The 25,847-nt window shown below is 47.5% G+C and overlaps 1 protein-coding gene across 4 annotated transcripts in view; it reads left to right on the top strand.

Annotated features, from left to right (window-relative positions):
* Window positions 1-902: 902 nt before the first annotated feature.
* Window positions 903-25,847, top strand: part of slc2a4rg (SLC2A4 regulator) — a 61,797-nt gene continuing 36,852 nt past the window's right edge. For 3 of the 4 annotated variants that reach the window (XM_056274506.1, XM_056274505.1, XM_056274503.1), the window contains exons 1-2: window positions 950-1,425; window positions 2,310-2,554. In XM_056274506.1, coding sequence (XP_056130481.1) covers window positions 1,138-1,425; window positions 2,310-2,554 — 533 coding nt within the window. In that variant the 5' untranslated portion in view covers window positions 950-1,137. Of the gene's footprint in view, window positions 1,426-2,309; window positions 2,555-25,847 lie in introns of all 4 variants that reach the window. The other variant, XM_056274504.1, reaches the window with a different exon arrangement.

Raw genomic sequence — 25,847 nt, 5'->3', positions numbered from 1 at the left:
TTTACGGTTCACAGTAATTGAATTTGCACCAAAATACACCAAATCCTGAATGCACACAATGGGATGGGGAACTAACCGTCACAATTTTGTCATGACTGCTTGGACGAGTAATAAAGCATGTTGGTGGCAAAGGGAAAAAGAGACATCTGAAATGGTGCGGCGGTATACCGTGGAAAAGAACAGCTTGCCAGGAGTCCAGCAATACTCAGCAAAATGCTGACTGATCTTCCCTTTAAGTCATATTTCTCTGATAAGAAATCTACATACTATGCTGAGAAGAATGAGAGCTAATATGACACTGTAGTCTTACTGTTAGGTCTAAATGGTTGAGGGGGATGGTTGGATTTGGTGTCACTTCGTTGCTGGGAAAACGCTGCAAACGCAAAACAAACAAACAAAATCAGACATTTCCACATGAGACCATTTCCCATTTCCCGAGGTCATTCAGGAGCCTCTCGCTGCAGTAACGAAGTGTTGAATAAGGTGATAATCTGAGGATTAATACTTGTTTTCTTGGGAAGAATCCCCCCACCCACACACACACACACACACACACACAACCTAGTGTCTCCGTTTCAATCCCAGGAGAGCATCATCGCTGGGATTTGAATTCACGGGCTAAAAAAAGGGGCGCAGTCTGCGTGCTAAACAAACCCAGCGGGCTTCTCGCGTCTCCTCTCCTTCCTCGCCGGCTCTCAGTTGACGACAGACGCCGGCCGGTGAAACGGAAGGACACACCCCCCCCAGCGTTACTTGAGGTTGGAAGAAGAAAAAACGTGATTGACACCGTCAAACTACCCAATCCCCGTCCACCTTGTGATGGACGCGTGCCAAAGTCGAATGTTTATGTACGCCGAGGACCAATCGGAGTGAATCGGAGGGGGCGTGGCATCCTTTAGGAGGAAAGAGGCAAAACAATCCTTTATCCTCCTGACCGGGCGGCTTTTTGGATACCCCGGGTGGCGGTGGAAAACTTTATGTAGTGTAGAATAGAGGTAATATACGGATTATACCTATTAACAAAAAAAAAAAAAAAAAAAGACAATCCAGATAAATGTATCTAATCCCAGCAATTTGCACTATAACCTATAGAAAGCTGGTTTTCTTTCTTTAGTTCTGACCCGGCCGCGTCTGAATATGAATTCCAAGCGTACGTTGGACAAGCCGTGCGTCGGGATAAGGGTCGGCGGCGCTGCGACGCATGCGGATTTTCGCTGCCATGCCGACCACTCCGGGCTCCGCGACACGAACGTCGCCTCCGCGGAAAGCGGTCTCATGCCGGCGGCGTGCACAAACGGGCCCGCGGCCGTCCTTTACACGCTGGTGGTGGACGGCGGCTCCGTCACGAGAGGTACGGACGAGAAAGGCTTTCTCAAAGGGAACGGACTGTCGTCGGCTGGAGCGACGTTGCACGACATCGAGCAAGTAAGTAGTCGCTTGGCCATGTTAGGTGGCGCCGCACACGCAGTTGCGGCGATGGGACGTGACGTTACGCCTCCGGTCACGCCGGGCGTGAAACTTTGTGAACGTGCCGCGCCGCTTCCAGGGCCCGACGCATTTCTGCGTTTTCGCATGTAGCGATTTGTTTCTGTGGTGCCGAAATCGCGTACAGTTGTTTTTGTTTGACGACTCTTGCATCCACGCAGTCGGCTGACTTATTGTAAAGCCGTAACTAATTCACCGCTTGCGCCGGCTATTTCCGCCTACGCAGTATATACATATATATACATATATATATACATATACGTCGAATACTTTTAATGGCGGCTTACATTAGTGACTAGTATGTGCAAAGTTTATAGGAAAGGGGGCAGGGACTCCAAACTAGTAGCCTCTCCCCTCCCCCCATAGCGATTGGAGGAGGAGGAGGTATCTAAGCTCTGGGGGGAGGAAGAAAGTAAAAAAAAAATTCTAGTTGCCTTTTTTTTTCGTCCTGTGCTTTTTCTAAACGTTTGATTTGGCACTCAATATTACCGTTGCATTGTCACTAAGGTTGACGTATGGTTTTCCGTGATGCAATGTAAAATATGTGGTTTGGTGTTTTTGTAGGAGACTATTATCGAACCCCATATTCATATCTCTTACTTGCCTTTGGTAGTATTCTAAACTTGCACATGCAAAGCAACACTGTCCCCAACAGTTTTATTTGGTATGCGCTACTGCCTCCGAATGGATGTCTCCATCATGCACCGTAACATGGATTTCAGTGATGTTTTTTGTCTCTCCCCCCCCCCCCCCCCACATCAGCATGCCTATAAAAGTCTCAGATGATGGGCTGAATTTAAGTGTGTTATTGCTTCATCTCCTAGTCTGGCTGTGGTGGTCTGGAGGACCAGGGAGACACAACTTTCACAGGGGTCCTGAAGCGGGCCAGTCCCACGCACTGCTCAACTCTAAACGGCCAGCACCCAGGCGGCCTCATGTACTTGGACATCAGGAACTTAGGGAAGCGAATGGAGCTGGCCAATGGTTTCCACGCAGCGCAACGACAAAATGTGCCGCCCGCGGAGAAACAGTCCCTCCAGTCCTCTCACATCCCTGTCCCAAGACACAGGTACAGACAGGTTTATGTTCATTACAGGCATGCAAAGATGCTTCTGTCTCAGGTTTTTGTTTCTTGGGCAGATGGTGTGTGAACTGAACTGAAATGTATATCGAAGCAATGCAAGTAAACAGATGCGATGTAGGCCTAGACTTTGCCTCGGCGTCTCAGTATGATGCTGTAGCAGATGTATAATCTGACCCCCTAGGATTTTTTTGGAACAGTTTGTTGAACATCACACCCATTTCTCTACTTTATGGCTGTGCGATTCTGTCCGACTCCGTCCGTATTTACGGTGGATGAAGGCACATATGACCGTCGTAGAAAAATTTCAGCCAGATATCTAAATCCACGTTTCCTGAGCAGACTTTTGAATAGAAATGGAATTTGCCTCCTGGCAACAACTGTACAGTGGTTTGGGCATGAATGGTGTGGGGGGTGTACCGGTCAACTGACCGCATGCTCTGGTGTTCGATCCAGAAATGTTCTGAAGTATGTCGGACCGTGCCAAAGCGGAACAAAAGCACAGCGAGAGAAGGAATAATTACAGCAACATAGGCGTTCACTGTTAACTTAGTTAGTAGCTGGTGCACTAGACTAGCTTCGGGTGTGTTTGTATTGATCAGGCCTTTCACCGTCCTACTGGGACTGTTTTCTAAAACGTGCAGTGGTGTTAGCAGAGGTTTCGCCTGCCATTGTTTTGTGGCACACTCAGACATACAGAATGGTTTGTAGGAAATGCCTTTTGATGGTCCATCAGCTGACTCATATACTATGTGCATGCATGCACTCAAACTGTTTCTATACAGCACGAGCAGAAAAAAATCCAGGGACAACCTTAGTTTACAGCCAGGTGATGAACAGTGAAGAGGTGTGGGAGAGGCCATAGCTGGTGCTTAGGCAACCTATCTTTTATTTTATTGTATTTTTTTTGTACAGAGCTGTTGGCAGCTGTCTGTTTCGGGGCCCTGTCTTTGTAAGTCTTACTGTGTCTGTGTGTGGTTGGACATTAACAAATGGCCCTGTGGTGGTACAAGAGCAAACCTCCAAGCTAATGGGCCATTGATTAAATCTGCTACCCAAAGCAAAGATGACTTTATTCCTAGTCAGATGATTAGATCAGCGTCGTATCTATTCGTAAATTAAGATGTCTAACAATTAAAAAAAAAACCAAACATACAACATTGAGCATACATAGAAAGGAGTACAACTATGATTACTGGGTGTATATCGTCGATTGTCGGGGTGACGGGAGTTTGGCGGGTCAAAACACTGCTTATTCCTCCCGTCTTTTCACTGTGTGATGTTGTGATATTGTGACGCTCCCGAGGAAGAAGCTCCTGCAAAAAAGCCGAACACGATCACGAAGGACTGAATATGTTGTGCGTGCATGCATGTGTCTGTGCATCTGTCCGTGCGCATGTGTGCGCGCGTCCATATTATTTCACTCTCTCTTGCCAACAGAGCAGCCTAGTTCACCTCTCACCTCAGTCTCGGCCACATTTGGAATGTATTTTTGCCAGGGCATGTTAATGGCTACCCAAGTGCTGCACTACCACAATAACAAATACTGCGAAACCACCACGCAGCCAGTAACAGCGGTTGCATAACGTTACATAATCATTTGGTTATACTAGCCAGGCCTCGTTGTTGCTACATTGACCTTTTACATTAGTCTCCTATCGTTCCCTATGCTAAAATCAGCGTTTGTTTGGTAGCTGGTGAAGAGGGGGTCTCTCCTCTCCTCAGGAGATCGTTGGCAGTCGGTTACGGGGAGCCCTTTAACATCCCATCCCAAATCCTCCTCGTGTAGCAGTTTCTGTCTGATCAACATTTAGCGTCATATCCCTTTAGTTTCGCGTGCGAGAGGTGAACTTTTCAAATATTTGGCGGTAAAACTCTGAAATGGCGTGTGCAAAATACCACGCCGATGGAGTTTGAAATAAAACTAATCCCTCAAATATGTCAAACCTCACCTTCAGAGGAATTCTGGTTAATAGATTCTCACTATCGTTAATGTAGATGACAAAATGGAGTATTGCTACATGACAAGATCTGAGTTTTGTCCCAATACGATACCATCGAAAGACAGTAATACTGAATTAGCTGTGTGCATGTTGTAGATAGCTGGGTGCAAGTGTGTATGAGTGACTTGTTTGTTATTCCTCACAGAATGGTAAAGGCAGTTGGAGGAGGGATGACTTCCGGTTGTGAACGTGTCAACAATACTGCAGTTATAGCAAATAGTGACTTTTAGCCATCTTACTGTACTCTCATACAAGGTGCACTGGACTCCGTTGTGGAGGATACTTCTTCACGTCCCATCAGTCAGCTTACAGTAGTGATATTTTGTTCATTCACCTATCGTGTGTGTGTGTGTGTGTGTGTGTGTGTGTGTGTGTACACGCCAGACCATTTCTATACTCCTCTTGAATCCCACTTTCGGATGATTAATTTGTCGATTTCTTCTATTAGTTCATCATCTTGCAGGCTGAAATATATCTTGACAGGACCTCAGTAATAAAACAATTTATCGCCCGTGTGTGTTTTACTTAAACCCTCAAGATTTACATGTACCGCTTCACACATCTGTCTCGGTGCGTTCACACCTCGTCTCGTCAGGTTACAAAGGAGGGCAGTGGGCCAGTTTATTATACGGCTGTAAACTGGGTCACTGTTTGTTCTGTTGACAAGTCTGGACAAGAATTCAGCAGGCAGGAGAAGGAGGAACCGCAAAGACTTGCACTCACACACACACACACACACACACACACACACATTCATCGAAGAGCACTCACCATCTGCATAGGGGAACCCACCCACCCATCTATTCTCCCTACTTCTCTCCCTTGCTGTCTGTCTCTTGTTAGGTCTCCTTGTGTCACACACACACACACACACACACACACACACACACACACACACACATACACACCCTAGAGCTGAGCTCGTTCTACCTGTCAGTGCCCATCAGTGTGGGATCCAGTGTGCTGATAAAGGAACAAAAGCCACTCTGAATGAACCAAAAAGAGGTTTGATGAAATGGGATTGGGCGGGGGGCGTGTTTTTTTTTTGTTTTGTTTTTTGGGTTGTTATTGTTTTGTTGCGGAAAGCTTTTTTGTTTCTTATCTTTCCTCCCGACGAGCGTACCGTCGCCGCAGTAGGTTAACATGAATTGTAAACACTGAGTCGGCATAAACAGGACACGAGGCCAGCCCAGTGCGCCGTTAAGAGCGGGGGTTGGTGGAAGGCAGACAAGCCTGGAGCTGGAGCAGACACGCCTTCGACTCACACACATACACACACACACATGTACAAACACACATACATGCACAACCACTTAAACCAGCAATCCTCCTCCCCCCCAGAGGAGACATTACATTCGGTTGGTGAAGGTCAGAGTCAGAGGAACATCTACCCACCCCCCACTCCAGTAGGGACGTCTAACCCACATTCAGCCGCCCGCCGCTGCTTCCTGACGGGAGCGTCTGTATTCACCGGTCCCTCCGCATGCCCACCTTTTTCCTCATTCCTGTGCATTTCTATAGTGTATTGCTGTCATCTCGATGTAATTCGGTAGAAAAAACCCCCCTGTAAATTATATTTGTTGGAACTTCCCCCCCCCTCCCCCCATGCCTCCATAAAGGGTTAACACTCCTGAACTGACACAGCCAGGGGTTAAAGGTCATGTTCGATGAATGGAGTCATGGGAGAGGGGAGGGTAAGAGCAGGACGCTAGCAGGCATCTGGCACGTCCGCCAGGTCAGCCCCAGGATCTAGGTTATGTGCTGCATAGACAATTTACATTCACTGAGGATCGTCTAAAGACGACCCATCATCTTAACTCCGGAAATGTCTCCAGCTATGAGGGATATGGGGGAGCGAGGATCTGGTATCTGGTATCAAACAAAAAAATTTTTTTTTTTTAAATCTGTTTTCAGACTAAAGCTTTGAAGCGAGCTCTGACTCATTCATTCCTTAAAAGTAACAAGGGCCTCTGGACGGAGCTGCAGTGACTGCGTGAAATATGTGGTGTGTATGTGTGTGTGTGTATGTGTGTGTGTGTGTGTCTCAGGCCCTAATGACATGTTAATCATCTGCTGTTGTGCAGTGAAGATGAGAGGCAAAATCAGTTTCATAACTCTGGAGGAGAGTGGGAGGCAAGAAGGAATGCTCTCTGCATGCTTTTTTCTTTTTGTTGCCCCGCTCTGGTGCACCAGTAATGCTGTAACAAAGATAAAACGGACCTGTCGCACATTAATCACCCGACAAACAAACAACTCCACATTTTATATCCCCGCTAAACATTGGTCATCACAAGGAGTGTAGAAGTTCATTGCATCCGTCCACTGTCTTGTGGAGCGACGCCTGAGAAAGTGAGAAAGAGGGCGAAAAGAGAGAGCGAGAGAGAGACTTATCCATAGAGAGGAGATGAAACTAATGTTGTGCAACAGTGTGAAATGCTTTATCGCTCGCACACCCACGCTAATAGATGCTTATATAAGACCGCTCGATCTGCTTAATGCAGTTTAGAGAAGCCACAGTCAAGTTTATCCGTCTCCTCTTTTTATGTCTCTCTCTCTCTGTCCTCCCGTCTCCCCCTTGAAACCATCAACAGCTGCGCCTTTCCCTTCCCCCCTCATCCATTCTCTACATCTCTCCCACCTTTCCCACCTTTCATCTCACAATTTTCCTGGTCTCTGCTGCCTTAGCTCCCCGTCTCTCTCCCGCCGCCTTTCTCTGATTTCTCGGCACGCTCATGAAAGGGTTTAAACGGTTAAGTGCAATGAAATCAGATTTTGCTTCATTTCTCGAAGCCGTGTGAGTCATGAAACTAGCAGAGTGGAAACGTTTTTTCCATTTTTAAAACACTGATAAATACAAGAATGTCAGGGGCAGCCTAGTAGGGATTTGGCTGGTTTTTTTTTTTTTTTGATGCTGTGACCTTTGGTGCTTTTTGTACATGCCTTGAATTCTCGTTTCATGTCTTATCTGTTGGGCACATCCCATTTTCCTCTTCTGCTGGCCTTTTGCCCTCCGTTCCCTTGTCTCAAGGACAGCCAAGGGAAATCTGCTTAAATCCAGGGGAGGTGAGGACATAAAGAACAGTCCTAGAGGTCTGACAGAATGGAAACCAAACTGCTTATTCCTGCAAAGAATATTAATTCTGTTCTCGGTTTTTGTGTCTGTCAAACAACACACGTATATAAGCATACACTGCGAAGGCCAGTTTGAGCAGATTTTGATCCATTATATTATTTAGGGGGGGTAAGAAAATATCGATACACTGGAGTATCGCGACATTATCTTACGCGATACTGTATCGATTCTCCAAACCACTGTATCGACTTTTAATTGTTTACACGTCGAGGTTTGTGACAAACATTTTGTGTTGTGTGTAACCCCACAACCGCTGCATAACAGTGCTGTAATCTGTCTTCAGCCATTTGACTCATCCACTCCCAACACAACAGCGTAAACTGAGACAGGAAGTTGCATAAGCACAGAGAACACAGGCCTATGAAATCACAATAATACTCAACATATCGCGATATATTGAATCGTAACCTCCCTGTATCGTGATGCGTATAGCATCGCCAGATTCTCGCCGATACACAGCCCGAGTTATATTTCACAGTTTTCCAACGACTGTACACGATTCATAATGCATGTAGACAATGGCACGCTAAACTTGCGAAATCATTGGAGCCATAGCAGGATTATAATTTAAGGATCAGATAAAAAACTAGTCAGGCTACAATCATTGCTTCACTATCTGTTGTTTACAAAGCGCCGTGTTCTGTAAGATTTGGTGCCACGATTTGCTGGGATGGCGATGCACGGCGATGCACGGAGATGCTCCGATCTCCCATGTTTCTGTCCATTTGGAGCTTTAAGGAACGTTTTCAGCTTTACTTTTGCAGAACGCTTTGCTGCTTCCTCTTCTCACACTGCAAATATGTCGTACACATATGCATAGACTGCATAGACTGCATAGACGGACACACACCGACCAACCCAAACCTTCAGAAGCTTGCACAACAAGTCTGACATAAGTCATCCCAGCCCACTTACGGGAAAGTATTAAATCTCTGTCCAGACAACAAAACCGTGAGAAGTCTAACAAGAAACCCTCACACACACACACACTACTGTGCAGAACCGAACAGCCTACACACGTTTTAAGATGGAGACTTTGCTTTTGCGTTAGTGTTCTTGTGCTGAATTTAGTCAACCACAATATTGTTTTTGGGTGGCATATATTCTGCTTTTTTTTTTCTGTTGTGAGGAGTGAGAGGTGTTTTACCCCCACCGAGCTCAGCTGTTTCCCATTCTGCCACCGGCCGTTTTGATCCTTCTTGCCCTGTGTTGTGTGTGTGTGTGTGTGTGTGTGTGTGTGTGTGTGTGTGTGTGTGTGTGTGTGTGTGTGTGTGTGTGTGTGTGTGTGTGTGTGTGTGATGTAGTCGTTGCCTGCTGTCTCGCTTTACTCGCCGCTGCTCTCTCCTCCCCTTTCATCTCATCTCGTCTCCTCTCCGTCAGCCCTCAGGCCACTAACCACAGCTGACTAATGGAACCCGTCAGTTGTTCGCTGGTTACAGCAGCGGTGGCTTGAATTTGCCCAAACTGAATTAGCAAGCTAGCCATGACACATGATTTCTACTATCTCTCCGCCATCCAAATGATTAATCTATTTTAAATACAGTGTTAAATTTCTGTGCTATGTGCTACTATGAGCTATTATTTTTTGTCTGGCTGTGGATTGGTCTCCGTCGGTCCATTATTCACAGTATCTCAGGCACCGCTTGTCTGATTTTGATGAATTAAAGTGATATGCTGAACACGGCATCCCGTGCAGGCCAGAGAAATCCCAAACGTGCAGTATCTCAAGACACCACTGGTTCGATTTTAATGAAACTTAGTGGAATTAATGCATCCTGCCACTGCGCTTTGGCGTTCATGAAATAACACTGATTTGCCCAACATGGCGCCCCCTGCAGGCCAAACAGATCCTTTTTTTTCTTTTTTCTTTTTTTTTTGGATTTCTCCCCCTTTTTTTTCTTCCCAGTTGTACTTTGGCCAATCACCCTGTTTGCCGAGCCATCCTGGTCACTGCTGCACCCCCTCTGCCGATCCGGGGAGGGCTGCAGACTACCACATCCCGCCTCTGATACATGTGGATTCACCAGCCGCTTCTTTCACCTGACAGTGAGGAGTTCCGCCAGGAGGACGTAGCTCGTGGGAGGATCACGCTACCCCCCCCAGTTCCCCCTCCCCCCCGAACAGGCGCCTCGACCGACCAGAGGAGGTGCTAGTGCAGTGACCAGGTCACATACCCACATCTGGCTTCTCAACCGCACACATGGCCAGTTGTGTCTGTAGGGATGCCCGACCAAGCCGGAGGTAACACGGGGATTCGAACTGGCGAGCCCCGTGTACAGATCCCAAACTTTAAACGAGTACAACTCTCTCACCATTGCATGCTTGGGTTTTGTTACACACATGCATTTTCCCCATCTGAACAGTTTTGCTTCTTGAAGCATTTAAATCCACCAACTAATGTTTTCTGCTAATTAACATAACGTTATTGGAACATTTTACTGCTGTATCACTAAGCTCCGCCCACTTACAGCTTCTGCTAGTTTGCACAGTGTGTATTGCACATCCCACTGCCATCTATCTCAATACACTACCGATAGCTCAATATACACAAGGTGGACTTTTCTAAAATATGATCTGGTTATATCGGGGGGGGGGGCGTTTACTGTATAAAACAAAAAACAACCATGGCATGGCACTCTCGACGGGGTATTAAAATGAAAGGTCACCTAATTCTTCTCAAGATTTCAACAAGCTTGACGCCGCTTCCCTCGCACCTAGACTTACGCCAAGTCTAAAGAACTTTGCCCTGCCCACGCATGTCTTCAGCGTCGACCTTTTTGTTCATCATGACATCATGATCAGGTCAAGAGCTTGGGGGGAGATGATGCGTTTTAACTTGGAAAATACATCGGAAAGGAGTGTCCGGTTCTATTTCCTGCTCTTAATGTCACAGATTAAGCCAAGGGACCCCGGCATGGATCGTAGGGGAAAAACATGCTTATTGTTGCTTCATCAGTTGTTGTGTTGTTTGGGCGAGCGCGTTCTGATTGAGTGTCGGTGAAAACCTCTATGCCCAAGGTCTCAGTCTGTTTAGTCAAGAGGTCATTGACTGCTCCATCTATTGGACCGGCCGTGGAAAAAGACTGTAGTGTGTTTTTGGCATGCGGCTAGTTTAGTGTTGACACAGTTAAGAGCCGTGAGCATTGATTCTTCATGATATCCAGGCCCCATGGTAGTTTTGGTAAATCAAAAGGATGAGTAGAGGCCCAATGCAATGTGGGAGTGGAACGGCTAGATCGTTAAATAGACCGAGACCTCATTGAATCACATTTCTAAGACTGAACGAGCGAACCGCAAAATGTGTTTGTATGTCACGTATGTGTTCCTATGGTTTGTTTGACAAGACGGCACGCCCCACTCTTCCAAACGACCGAAACCATAGGACCCGACCCGGTTGTGCACTTTGCTGTTGGAAATTTAGCTTCTGTGTTTGTGTACGTGGCGTGTGTTTGTGCGCCCAAATAGGCTCTCCCAACTTATCCGTTGTACGTCCGTTGTGGTGATGGCTAATGTGAATCCCTGCATTGTGATGATTGATGAAATGAATATCAGTAGAAATATGTATTTTTATCTATTGTCAGCTCATACAGGTTAATATCTGTATCTATGTATCGATGCTGCTAATTATATTTACTAGTATAATTAGTGTCTCTAATATTAGCAAGCCTGCTTTCTCTCCCGTTGCTCTCTTTCTCCAACATGCACACATATACATGCATGCATGGTCAGATGAAACAGTCGGGTTAAGTCAGTTTGCCAGATACCCCGGTCTATCACATCATGTACCCGGGTATCCGAATCTCCTTGGGAGTACTCCTTATGTGCATGCACCGTGCATGCATAGGTACTTTCTATTTGTGTGTGTGAGTTTTTTTGATGAAGCGCTGTATCTAAGCCATAAAACTTTTGTTGACAGAGAGAGAGAGAGAGGGAGAGAGAGGGAGAGGGAGCGGGGGCAGGAGTTGGCTGCCGCTCAGTTTGCGTCCGCGTTTGTGTTTCTTCAGCCATTACCTTGGCATTTGTGGTCCCCCTCCCTCTCTAGATATAAACCAATGTGTTTAGATAAAGATTGATTTAACGCATACCTCCTCTCGTCCGCTTCGCTAACCTCACCTCCCCAGCTCATAACCTGCCGTGCGTGTTTGTGTGTGTGTGTTTGTGTGGATGCGTATGTGCATGTGTGTGTATGCGCGCGCATGTATGTGTGTGTTTCCAAGGGAGTTCCAAGCCCCTCATGAGCAGGAGCCTTTTTAAAAGGAGCCGGACACACATCCCTGGACTCCTGCGAGCACTGCCAAGATAACATGGAGATTTCCGGCCTAAGGAGAGGTAGAAAGTAGTGGTGCTTAATCTTAGCACCGATGGCTTCCAGTACCAACATGCCACAGCACAAAGCGGCGAGTGTGTAAGGCTCTTCAGTCAGGTATGGGCCACTGCCCTGCACCATCCCTATCCATGCCAAAACAACCCCAACAAAAGCTCAGAGCAGTCAAAGGACAATGCACAAAACCAACAGCAAGTCAATTTCGCAATCTGGTAACTCGTTCTCCTCTCTGATCAGTCCTACTTCCACCCACTCTCGCTTGTCCCCCAGATTTTTTTTTCTTCTTCTTGGGTAGATATACAATAAACAATGTAGTTCCTCTGAGCCTAGCATAGTTCCTGGGGTTTGGCTTGTTTGTGGTTTGTGTGTAAGCGGTCCAAGCAGATCTCCGGTCCCGTCTTAACCACCCTCGCTTTGCTTCCCTGCTCTCTGCAGCGCTCCTCCACACAGCTCCAATCCAGTTTGGACCAGATCTCATCTCCATGGTCACAATATATATACCAGCTTGTGTTTACCCCATGTTTTGTTCACCATAATTACACATGCGAAAAAGATGGTGGAGAGAGAGAGAAGATAGAGAGTCGTAACAAATGTTGGGGGGGGGATGGGGGGGTAGTGACAGGAGGAGGATATAGTGAAGGGTCATTTGGTAACCAAAAAGTCCAAGTAAGACAGAAACGGGAGAAGTAAAAAAAAAAAAGGGGGGGGGTCAGTTTCTTTGTTATTTGGCTATATTGGTGTCAGGCCTGTAAGTGTTCTGTATTTTACAGCCATGCTTAACAGCTGCCACTGTCTCTGGTTTCACTTCAGCTCTGGTTTACTGGGAGTCTCATGTCAACTGCCTTCCATCTGACCAGATTTACTGGGGATGCACCACAGTAACTGGTGTGTGTTTGTGTGTGTGTTTGTGTGTGTGTGTGTGCGTGTGCGTGGGCATGCGCGCATGAAAAAGAGCGCGAGTGCACTTATGCCTGTGTCAGCCCCGTTCTGTGTGGCGAGATTTACTAAAAATAAAACCCAGAGAACAACCGTTTGTGTTATTGTGACTGTATGTGTGGCTGCTTGTGCGCTCAACACAGTGGTTTGCCTCTCTCTGCACGTTCTGTGACGTGTTGAGAGGTGCTACGTGCATATGCCTCTGTGTGTGTGTGTGTGTGTGTGTGTGTGTGTGTGTGTGTGTGTGTGTGTGTGTGTGTGTATAATGATGGATTGGCATTCCACGAGCTGAGATGTCACCGTCATTAGTGCCTGAATGTTTACCCGCTAATTAAAAGATAGGTTAACCTTTTTTATTTTGAGTCCAGACCCCATTAAAACGTTGTCTGTTCTCATTAAAATCCTACAGATGAAAACTTAACCAATCGCTTTGGTATGAGGAAGCGTACCATGTTGTTGAATCTTCTCGCTGGGCATCTTGTACAGTCCAGATCTGGCAATCGTTCAAGCCCTCAAAAAAAGAAAAATACGACACATCTCTTTTCCCACGAGCTTGTGAAGGTGTTTTCCAGAACAACACACCTTCTGAATAACGCTGACCTTTCAAAAACAACAGCCATTGTCTGTACCACACAAGTGCGGCTTGTGTTTACGTTATCTTTCAAGGTCAGCAGGTGATTTTTTTTCCCCCTGTATATATTTTTTGCATGTCGTCATTATCGATAAATTGAATCTGCGGCCCGCGGGTTTGTCCAAGTGACAGTCTTGGCCGTGGAGAGGACTGGCTGTGAGACGGAGAAAGTCACACAAGGCAAGACTGCCCCGTCTGTTTGTAGCTGTCCCAAGGCCAGGGTTTCTAGAAGGCTGTTGCTTGACGAGCTCTCCCAACTGTCCGTCTGTCTTGGCTAGGCTGGCTGATGAATGGGTCTACCCCAGCCTACTGAAAGACCGCTGCTTGACGGTTGTTTTTGAGTGGAAGACACACGTGCATTAATCCCACGAGTCAGGAACCTGGTTCCCAGGCCCTGTTTTCATGAAAGTCTTCTTCTTCAAGGCTTCGTCATTAGCGAGGATTGCCAGCACCATCAGGATGGACATGTACTTGCCAAACAAGTCTCCTCCAGCGCTTTCTGTCCTGAGGTGATCTTGTTGCCTCCGATATTTTCAGACTAAGCCGTTGTTTGATGTCATCATGATACTGCCTTTTTGGTCGGCCTCTCTTGCGCTTTGCTGGTGTAGTTCCCAAAATCGCTGAAAGTCATGAAAGTAACCGGCTGTATTTTAGTTCAAGACAGCAGTCCAGCCCAGACTGCTGGTTTAATATCCTCTCAGTTGTCTGGTGGAAGAGCCACGTATCTCTCCATGTTCCTCTGCAGACAGACGGTCTTTATCATCTCCTTCATCATCTCTCTAGTGTTTCCATGGCGTGCCCTTATTGCCTCCATTCATCTTATTAATTGTCCTATTCTGCAAAAAGGAAGCAATAGCCCCCCCCCCATAACCATGCAATGCCTACTGCATGGTTATTGGGGGGGGGGCATTTTGCTTCCCTTGTTCTCTACAGTGTAGGATCAGGGAACACCAGTAGTCTGGAGAGAGCAGTGAAGGGTAGTTTATGGCTCATGGTCAGTATCCCATGGGGTTCTCAATATAGCTTGCTAAAGCAACTCAAATAAATTGCAATGCAGGTACATGGTACATGCCTCCAACCACTATTCTACCTAGGTATCCGTTTTTATATAGCCAGAGGATGTTTACAGCTTGTGGTTTTGCAACTCTGGCAGCAGACATCTGGGCAAACTTAGATTTTTCTGTGGGCTGAATTCTTAACAGTTTAATTTTGGTCAGTTACAGCAGAAAATCGCTGTGAAAGGTCAGCCCAACTGTGTGCCAGGTGCTTCCACCTGCTCGCTTACCTTGCTCTGTTTATTTATTAACTGTATGTGTTCACACCATAATGGGACTTTTTGAGAACTGTTTATTTTCCCCCCCGTCCTTTCTATTACTGCGTTGCCTTGATTTAGTATTGTATTTTATTGTATTCATCATGTATTTGTCAGGCTCTCATTGGCCTGTGGGGTCCCCAGGACTTGTAACTGCCCTGTATGCCTACAATCCTGCCTTCTGGTAGTCCCAACCCTTTGGTCCTGATCACCTTCCCTCTCTTTGTCACCATCCGACCACACTTATCCAGTCCGAATGACATCAAGATGTCATTGCTCAGAGGGGAACCCTCTGGGCCTTCAAGGTATTCAGTGAGGGCCTAAGAAAAAAATATTGAAATAATTTTTTTTACTCCTAATAATTTTGTTTTAACTTATTTTTATTCACTGAAATAATAGGAATAATTTCTAGATCATCAATATAAACTTGAGCTAAGATGTCTTGGCAAACAGTGGGTTAATGTAATAGTACAGGAAATGAACCAATCGCAGTTTTTCTTCCAGTGGTATCTGGGTGAATCGGTGACTTCCCCCCTACTGAAGGTCCTGGAAGGGGGAAGTCCCTGTGCAATTCAAGTCAACGTGGGCATAAATTTGACTTTGATAGTCATCTTAGCCAGTCATAGATTGTTGAGTTGTGGGCGGGTCAATATCCCGACATCTTACGGGCATTTGCATTGTGGATAAGCGACCCTTGATGTCGTCATCATCAACTTTGAGCTTGAGTGGCGAGTCGTGAGCAAAGTGAGCTACATGCCGATGGAAAATGCAATGGCCGCCGCATTCGCCGACGATCTTGTTGCCAATCCAATTCGTGTGCCTTTGTCCACATTTTTCACATGTTCTCCTAAACGGACTAAATTATGGGATACATTTTGCGAGAGTAGGCTACCATGAGTCTCTCAAGTGAGGTGGGTCTTCTACTCCAGGTTGGCATCCACGGCCCATGACAAAAAAATATTGCGGCGATGCTTTACTCGATTTGTTGAAGTTGCATGAGTGAATGCTGAACACTGTTACATCATACTACTGTTACATACTAAATGTGTGTGTGTGTGTCAGCCCTGTGATGGCCTGTCGGCCTGTCCAGGGTGTATCCCCGCTTACCGCCCAGTGACTGCTGGGATAGGCTCCAGCATCCCCGTGACCCTGAGTAAGGATAAGCGGTTTGGATGATTTTTTATTGTATTGCTCATGTGTGCGTGTAAGTGTGTGTGCGCGTGTGTGTGTGTGTGTGTGTGTGTCAGCATGGTGACTGCTAAGGGTTTTCAAAGGTCTACTAAAAGCCTATTTGTTTGATTTATTCAGCTGTTTGGCCTCAGATGTTTTCATCACTATTTATATCTGCTCAGTGTTTATACCAGCAGGACCATGTGCATTGGAGCAACAGGCAACAGAAGAGCCCCCCCCCACACACACACACATACACACACATGACACACATGCACATGCACGTTTGCTGTTTTAGTACCATGCATCTATCTCAATGGCCGTCCCACTGCTTTTTTTTTTTTTTCTGAGCTCCCTGTCCCTCACTTCCTCTTCATTAAAAAAAGATAACAGCCGGGTTGTTTCTGTCCTGAAGTGTGTGTGTGTTGTAACACTACCCTGCAGATATTTGGCCTTATGGAAGCGGAGCTGAGTGGCTCTGGAATACTATTGGCCTGTGTTTGCTCTAACAAAACAGGGAACTTAGGCAAAGGCCTGCTCTGGCTTGTGATGGCAGGAAAGCGAGTGCATATAGGAGATGAAGGAGGGAGGGGACGAGAGGAATGAGGAAGAAAAGAGAGAACGAGAGTGGGAAACGGCGCAGGGCAAACAGCTCCGCAACTTCTCCACGTTTCAGGCTTACATTTGTTTTGTTTTTTTCTTCTATATACAAAACTAGAAAATCCGATCCAGGGTCCGATCCGGACACTTCTTCCCTCCTCGCTTGTTCTTGTTTAAAGGTTTTGTCCCAGTCTCTCCACCCCGGCTCGTCCGCTTCATTTTCTGGCATTTGTTTTGTCTGTCTTTTTAGATCTAAGTTGTGGAAGTGTTGTGGAATCATCTCTTTCGCTCAGACAAGGGGAAGCGGGGCGGGGGAAGTGGGGGGGGGGGCTTAATAGACAGCATGAAAAATAAACTTTGTTGGCACAAACTTATCTCCACCGTTTCGCTCTGGTTTCCCTTAACACCCGCGGAACAAACAGGCGGCTCAATTATTCATCAGGCCCCGGAGGTTACAGTCTCCATGGCCCTGTGAACGCCGAACCCCCGTCCAGCCTCGAGCGCTCTGGATTATTCAGATACATTTGAATGGGATTCAAGTGGGATGTCAGGGAAGAGGAAAGAGTACTTTCCAAGCAGCGTGAAACAACTGTCGCTAGTTGGCTGGCTTCTCTGGCGCAGCAGATTGGCACATGACTCAAATGAGTCCCGACAAGCATTTTGATAAGGGAATTATGGGGGGGGGGTTCTTCTCTCCAAGGCAGAGGGACCTATCTTGTTTGTTTCCCTCACCGGTTTTCCAAAAGGGACAAAATTGGTCAGCACTCGGGAGAAGCTGCCCCGCTGTCCCCTAGCAACAGTGTTGTTATTGGATGGCACCGGGGGAAGTTTTGAGGGAAGTTGCTATAGCTACATGTAACCCTTGCTTAGCCCGAAGTGACGGTCAGATAATCAAGTAGGGTGTCTGCCTGTTTGTTTGCTCAGAGACCCGTGTATTTGTACTGTATGTTGCCCCGTAGTCCGTGTCCTCCCTCGTTGTCATGTAGAAGCTATAAATGTTCCCTCCCGACCCTTTTTCCTCGGCTGTTAGGATACTAATTCTTTTATTTTGTCTTGTTTCATTCCGTCGGAAGTGTCCTCGAGCAGGACATGGAACCCCTAACTGCTCCCGACGAGCAGGTTGGCACCTTGCATGGCAGCCGCCACCATCGGTGTATGAAAGTGTGTGTGTGTGTGTGAATGGGTGACTGTGAGGCGTACACTGTAAAGCACTCTTGAGTTGTCGGTAGACTTGAAAAGCACCACATAAACGGAGACCATTTACCTTTTTTATTTGACCTTTTTCTGTTTTTCGACAGCATGCGATGTAAGTGCACTATTGCTTTAATTTATTTGTGAGCGTGTGTGTGTGCGCGCGTGCAAGTCTCTGTCCGAGTAATACTAATATATGTACTAATATGACCCGGTGAGACAGTGCGGGGAGGTGGGGAGGTAGACGGCACAGGGAGAATCATGCCTTTTGCTATGTGTCTCTATCTTCCATTATATTGCTGGCACAAAGCTATCTGTTGTTTGCACCGGCCCCTAGGGCTACAGAGTGCATTCGAGGATTGAGAGAGAGAGAGAGAGAAAGAGACAGACGGAGAGAGATAGTGAGAGAGGACAGAGAGGGAGAGAGAGAGAGAGGACTTTTTGTCCCGGCACTGAATAGCCATTACAGTCATGGCCCACAGTAAAGAGGCATGGCTCCTGCCAAACAACCTCTCCCTCTCCAGGGGGTTCACAGCCCGTGGACTTATGTAAGGGGCAACATGGCAACATGTTTATACGCGGCTCCATAATGGCTGCATTATCGAGACACACTCATGCGCAGACACACACACACGGCGACAAAACCGGCCGATGCGTGGATGCACATTATACTCGTCTCTCTAGACACGACGTCGTGTTATGCAAAGACACGGGAGAGATACGGCACACAAAAAGATTTGAAGCGGCCGAGTGCTGTGGATCGGAGCTGTAAAGATGCGGGGTTGTGGCGTTGGGTTGGGGGTGACACTTTACTGTCCGCCTGCCGAGTGAGGGAGAGGGCGAGAGAGCGAGCGAGAGAGAGCGAGAGAGAGAGAGAGAGAGAGAGAGAGAGAGAGAGAGAGCGAGCCGTGTGTGTTACGTAATGAAGTGAAGTCAGAAGAATATGACGGAGAGATGTTGTAAAAGCGGTGGGGGTTTGTGGGGTGCTATTTTTAGCGGCTGTGGATGGGGGCAGCTGTTGGCCAGGATCGGGCAACGTGCTACAAGTCCTCAGCATCAGGTCGCTCCATACTAAGCCGCCTTGGTCGCCGCTAAACTTATAATGAGAACGTGTTAATGTTTGGCACGAAAGCTCCAACGGGTTAGTGCTCCGGAGGAGGGATGAACACTCGGGCTTTCAGTGTGCGGTGTCTCGCGCGCTACGAAAACGCACACCGACACAAAAAGAAGACATAATGTGCAGTCTTGATTCCTGTCAGGACTTCAGCAAGAATCCTTCAGTGTATCAAAACAAGCTAAGGGGAAAGGAAAGGAATGGCACACAGAGAGCAAGGCCCATATCAAAACACTCGAGTTGGAAATATCTTCTAGGGGTAAAAATACCCATGTGGTTTGTGGTGTCGCTCTCTCTCTCTCTCTCTCTCTCTCTCTCTCTCTCTCTCTCTCTCTCTCTCTCTCTCTCTCTCTCTCTCTCTCGCTCGCTCGCTCTCAAACTCACACTCTCACATTGTGTCACCGAGGGTGCGTGAGGATGAGCGATGGCAACATATGTTACTGAAATAAATTAATGCAAAGCTTTGCCGAAGGGAAGGCCTCTCTCATGAGTGGAAACGTTACTCCCCCCCCCCCTTGTTGTGTGTATTTCATATTCTAAGGATCCAAGCGATCCATATTGCCGGGGTTGAGAAAGAGATGGTATTATCTGATAATGATTAGAGAGACTATTTGGCGGCGTGCGGCTCAAAGTTAGTCTTTGCCCGCCACCATTCTGAGCGGCACAGAGCTACGCGACTCGTCCTGATAAGTACAAGATAGCCCCTAGTAGTCGGCCAACACAAAATGATGAAATCGGCTGATGTTAACTGCCCCCCACTCAACCTTCCTGTACACAAAGACCCTCTCAACCCCCCACGCATGTACACTTCCCCTCTCCTCTCTCTGCCCCATCTTTTCTCTCTAGTGCCTAATAACTGACTGCTTGTTTGGGGGGGGGTTCACGAACGGTGTGACACATATCTGCTTCCTGGAAAACAGAGAAGAATTCTGGCCTCCCTCCAGAGCTTGTGTGTGTGTGTGTGTGTGTGAAGGGGGTATCATATGGTCTGGTTAACCGACTATTGGTTTTGCCAAACAGGTGGGCTACGCATGTAGGGAGAAAATTTGGAGTAAGACAATAGGTACATAGAAGGGAAAGTTAACAGAAACACAGAAGCACACTTGTAAGGAAGTTCAAGAGATATCTGACGCACAACTGTACTGCTAACAATGTGTGTGCCAACCTGTTGATTTCTCGGTCATGGTGTGTGTGTGTGTGTGTGTGTGTGTGTGTGTGTGTGTGTGTGTGTGTGTGTGTGTGTGTGTGTGTGTGTGCATGCATGTGCATAGGAATCACGAATCAGGAGTCAGGAACAGTTTACTGTCATTTAGTTTCATGCACTTGCGTACACGAAAGAAACTGAATTTCGTTTCCCCCAGCCCACAGCAGTGCAACACAACAGACAAAAACACAAATCCAAAACTTCCCAAAAACAACAACCACCAAAAAACATGCAGCCCACAGCAGTGCAACACAAAAGACAAAAACACAAATCCAAAACTTCCCAAAAACAACAACCACCAAAAACATGCAGCACCACAGCAGTGCAACACAAAAGACAAAAACACATATCCAAAACTTCCCAAAAACGACACCACCGAAAATGTACAAAAACAGAGAGAACAAAGCAAAAAAACAAAACAAAACACAAACAGTTAACAACACAGTCCACTCAGTGCAACACGGTCCAAAAGTTCCACTGTCCAAGGAAACGAACGCCAGCCAGGATGACTGTCAGAACTGCTGGTCTGCATGGGCTAGCAGTTAGCACTTTCACTTTCACAGCACTTTGTCGGACGTTGTCTCGGATTTGGAGCCTATTATTATTATGAGCATTCATGTAGGTCTGTAGTTTATCCGTGATAAGAAAAATTGTCACAAGCTGTTAATGTCACAAGAAGAGTCTAGGTAGGCCCTCGTTCAACCAAATTCCCCGGGATTACAAATGTGCATAAAACACGCCAAACCTTTAGGAAAATAGTTTTTTTTAATTAACAAATAACAATACAGTCAACAGTAGTACAGAATAACAGAATCCTTACAAATCAATGCCTTAAATTAAACCCAAAGACATGTATTGCAGCGCTATGCTGTCCATCTAAGCCGAAAATGGAGAAATGTCTGGCTGAGTCCTTCTCGAGTCACCCCCCCCCCCCAGCAAACCGGCTGAAGCTCCAAATATTTGCTGTTGATTACTAGTGAAGCTCCAGAGCCCAAAAAAAACGGTGTTCGGGACAGGAGTAGAGCGTAGCTTACGAGCATGCTTGGTGCCCGAGATCTAGGCTGGGCATCTATTTTGCATACATGTGGCCCAAACCTGGCAAACCCTGTTGATTTCTTCTGGGCCAGTAACTAGAGGAAAGGTGCTGTGGTAAATATAGTGGAGAGGCCAGACCATCTCCCCAACAACAGCCCATTCCCCGCTGTAGCACTGGAAAAAGGGGGTCCCGCCAAAACAGTAACACATAATCTGCCGTGTCCCATATCGAATTAATTAGCCGTCCGCCATTACAGTGTCCAACGAGTTTGTTCAGATGTTAATGTAGTAGAATGATCTCAGCTGGAAAAGGTAACCCTAAACAGGTTTTCATATGTTTCTGAACGTTAAATTACTATTTCACAAACTCCAATACAGCAAAAGTCCCATCAGGTCCCACGACTCTGACCCTTGCACTCTTGCAATTATTGCAACTATTGGTAATTACTTATCGGGTAATTAATGATGGGTAAAGAAGTGTAGCTAAATGTCACGCTCATTGTTTTTGATTAAGTGTCAGCTAAATGGGTGTCCGGATAGCGTGGCGGTCTATTCTGTTGCCTACCAACAGGGGCCTCGCTGGATCGAATCCCCGTGTTACCTCCGGCTTGGTCGGGCGTCCCTACAGACACAATTGGCCGTGTCTGCGGGTGGGAAGCCGGATGTGGGTATGTGTCCGGTCGCTGCACTAGCGCCTCCTCTGGTCGGTCGGGGTGCCTGTTCGGGGGAACTGGTGGGAATAACGTGATCCTCCCACGTGCTACGTCCCCCTGGTGAAACTCCTCACCGTCAGGTGAAAAGAAGAAGCGGCTGGCGGCTCCACGTGTATCGGAGGAGACACGTGGTAGTCTGCAGCCCCCCCCCCAGATCGGCAGAGGGGGTGGAGCAGCAACCGGGATGGCTCAGAAAGAGTGGGGTAATTGGCCGGATACAACTGGGGAGGAAAAAGGGAGAGGGGGGGGAGTGTCACATAAGTGGCTGAAAAATGAAATGTAAACCATACACTGAACAACTGACCACCGCCACTTTTCCTCTGTTCCTTCATCTTGTACACTAACACATGGTGTGATCATCTCCCCCCCCCCCCCCCCCCGCCATGTGTGTGTTTGTGCTAGGGCCTGGTTTGTTTACTTCAGTTGATGTATGCGCTGCCAAACGGGGTGTGTTTCCAGCTCTTAACTTCACCGAGGCTGATGGGACGAGAAAAGCAAGATGGGAGTGTGTGTGTGTGTGTGTGTGTGTGTGTGTGTGTGTGTTTGTTTGTGTTATTTCTCAGTGCATACTGTAAACCACACTCGACATACCCAGCCTCCACCAGGGACCTTCACACACACACACACACACACACACACACACACACGTGCACACGCACACACCGGTACACGGTTCACACACATGCATACAGGTAGATAAGGATGAGATATTTCCATCGATTCATCTGTGTTGAACTTGGCTTGTGAGCCGCAAGCTTGTCAGTGACACAACTCATGAATCTGACAGCCCCCCGTGTGTATGAATGGCGCCACTTCACAGTAAAGACGTCAGTCACCGCAGGGTGTTCACATGCTGTTTGCAGTGTCTTTGTGTATGAGGAAGTACGGTGCCATTCTTGAATTTACTGCACGCCATTAATAAACTACGGTTGGCCACTCGAGAGGACGCGTGTGCACGCATGCACGCACACACACACACGAACACACACAAGATATACGCTCTGGGCTGACAGCGGTGTGGCTCTGCTCTGAATACAGCAACACACCCATCTCGCTTGTTTCAAAATAAGGCCCCTCCAGCTCCTCATCAAAAGAGGCAGACAGATTTACGCTCGCAGCGATGCACCCCCTTTCTTTCAGTCGATCCTCCACGTCCACCAAACTTTAATGGCTCCATATTTTTACTGGCAGAGGAGGAGATGAAGAGAGAGAGAGAGCGAGAGAGAGGCGCGCTGTGTGATTTGGAGTATTTGTAGACCCCGGTTTGTCCCAAAACAACTGGTCGTTTACAGGGTTAGTAGGGCTGTTATTTGCATGCGGAGGGCAGCATGTGTTGGCCATATGCGCCTGATACTAATTTGGTATAAACATCGGGTTTTGGGTATCAATTAGATATTGGCTCTTAATTGGCGAGGCTCTTGGACAAATTGTGGAGCTCAGCTCGCAACGTTTTGAGTTTATTTTAAGACACGTTGAAATCGGTCACGTTAAAAATCGAAGCCGGACCGCCAGTGGGGATTTTACCATGGCTGGTGGGCTGGGGATTGAGAATCGCGCGGCGTTAGGCCCCCCTGAGAAACGAGACTTCCAAGCCTGGCTAAAGTCAACCCCCCCCCAAACACAAATTCACACAACACCCCACCCACCCACTCATTTATTTATGCCTGGCTGTCTCAGAACGCACATACACACACCACATGTGTGTGCAATGCTGCAGTATCGAGGTTCTGCCGGGAAGCAGAGGAAGGAAAAAGTTCAATGTCAGGAAAGCGGGGGGCAGCGGGGGGGCAGCAGGGGGCGGGGGGGCTGCTTGATAGGGTCTTTAGTGTGTTTGGGTGTGTGAGTGTGTAGGAGAGGGGAACACTATAGTTGAGGTTATTTCCTTGAGCTGCAGAGTGAAGATGAATTACCGGCTGCCCAGTTGTCCCTCCACACACACACACACACACACACACACACACACACACACACACACACACACACACACACACACTAGGGGTGTAACAGTACACAAAACCCATGTTTCGGTACGTTTTCAGTACAGCGGGGGGGGACAAAACATGAAATGGCTTTTTTGTTTTTATTAAACGGTTGTTTACTGAACAAACTAGGGTATGACTCTGTCTCTCAAATAAATAAATAAATCTGGCAATACTGCAACACTGTTGCAACCGGCTGCAAGCTGCAAATAAAAAAAAGTAAAATTTACTTTAAAAGTAAATCAAAATAAATATTCCCCTCAAATAAATAGAACATAAAATAGATATCCGTTAAAGGTGCAGCGTTTAGAAAATGAACCGTACTTGAGCCGTACAGCGCTTCACATTAGGACCGCGCCACCTAAGTAAGCACGGAACCGCCCAGACCCGCGGCGCGCCCGGTAGCGAAATTACGAATCATACTATGGCCACGCCAAGACCCGCCCTACTCTGTCTGTGATTGGCTAACCTCACCCTAACCTTAACCAACCCAACCAACGGAGGCAACGAGTACTAGCCAATCAGAGGCATCGGGTCTTGGCGTGGCCTTGGCGTGAGATGTGTAGCCCGCGGCGGCCGCTGGGCTCGAACCCTATCGGATCTTCTGGTGTATCTACGTTTGCCATTACTGCGAGGCTGCCGCTGCGCTGAATCACCGAGGCTGGGCGGTTTCGGTTTTTATTTTTCAAAGCCATCCAGCATGCCGAATTCCGCCACAAGAGGACTATGTTACGTAACCTCACAAGGACAGGAACAACTTTGGGATCCATGGAAACATAAAAATCCGGGTGAACATCAGTTTGGTGAAAATCGGTAAAACCCGAAAACGCCGAGCCTTGTAATTTACCTGCTGTCCGTGGCGAGCGCGCATGCGCGCGCGCGGGAGTTGTTGGTGGCTGAACGTACAGCGTCACGCCCTTTGCGAAAGCTGCGAGCGGGGAAACTCGGGACTTTTAAATGAATCCCGCACACGCAGAGGTTCTGCACGTGCAGGGGTTAAAACAGCGCCGCACGTGGTCGGGCGCCTCTACGGACACAATTGGCCGTGTCTGTGGGTGGGAAGCCGGATGCGGGTATGTGTCCTGGTCGCGTCATTATGGATCCCAGTTTTTCTGTCCCTTATTGGCTAACCCGAACCCCACCCTAACCTTAGCTAACCTAACCGACGGAGGCAACGGGCACTAGCCAATCAGAGGCAGAGTTCCAAGAAAAACAGTGGGATCCATAATAATGCATCGTGGTCGCTGCACTAGCGCCTCCTCTGGTCGGTCGGGGAACCTGTTTGGGGGGGAGGGGGAACTGGGGGGAATAGCGTGATCCTCCCACGTGCTACGTCCCCCTGGCGAAGCTCCTCACTGTCAGGTGAAAAGAAGCAGCTGGCGACGCCACATGTATTGGAGGAGGCATGTGGTAGTCTGCAGCCCTCCCCGAATCGGCAGAGGGGGTGGGACAGAGATCAGGAGGGGTCAGGGTAATTGGCCAAGTACAATTGGGGAGAAAAAAGGGGGGGGGACAAAAAACAAAAAACGACGCTGCATTTGTTGGTACACATGGGTGCCGAACTGAAAAACCCATGCCGAAAATCTGCGGTACGAATACGTGTACCATTACACACACACACACACACACACACACACACACACACACACACACAGCCTTCTTCAACTTCATTTATTTTCATTTGTGTCTTTGATTGATGTGATCATATGGAATCTATGGTGTGTGTGTGTGTGTGTGTGTGTTTACAGGGGTAATGTGTTTACTAGTTAAGAGTGTCATTGTGCCACTTTTCCACACCAGGGACAAAGTGGATGTGACAATCGCTGGGCCGACTCTTGAACCGAAAGCATTTCCCTTGAGACTGTAGTTGTGTAGTTGTGCTGAGCAGTCGTCCAAACTGGCAAGAAACCACCAGCAACAGAAAACCACAGAAGTT

This window comes from Lampris incognitus, chromosome 2 (assembly GCF_029633865.1).
Source record: "Lampris incognitus isolate fLamInc1 chromosome 2, fLamInc1.hap2, whole genome shotgun sequence".
NCBI lineage: Eukaryota > Metazoa > Chordata > Actinopteri > Lampriformes > Lampridae > Lampris > Lampris incognitus.
The sequence above is the reverse complement of the archived record's forward strand: the minus strand, read 5'-3'. Positions and strand labels throughout refer to the sequence as shown.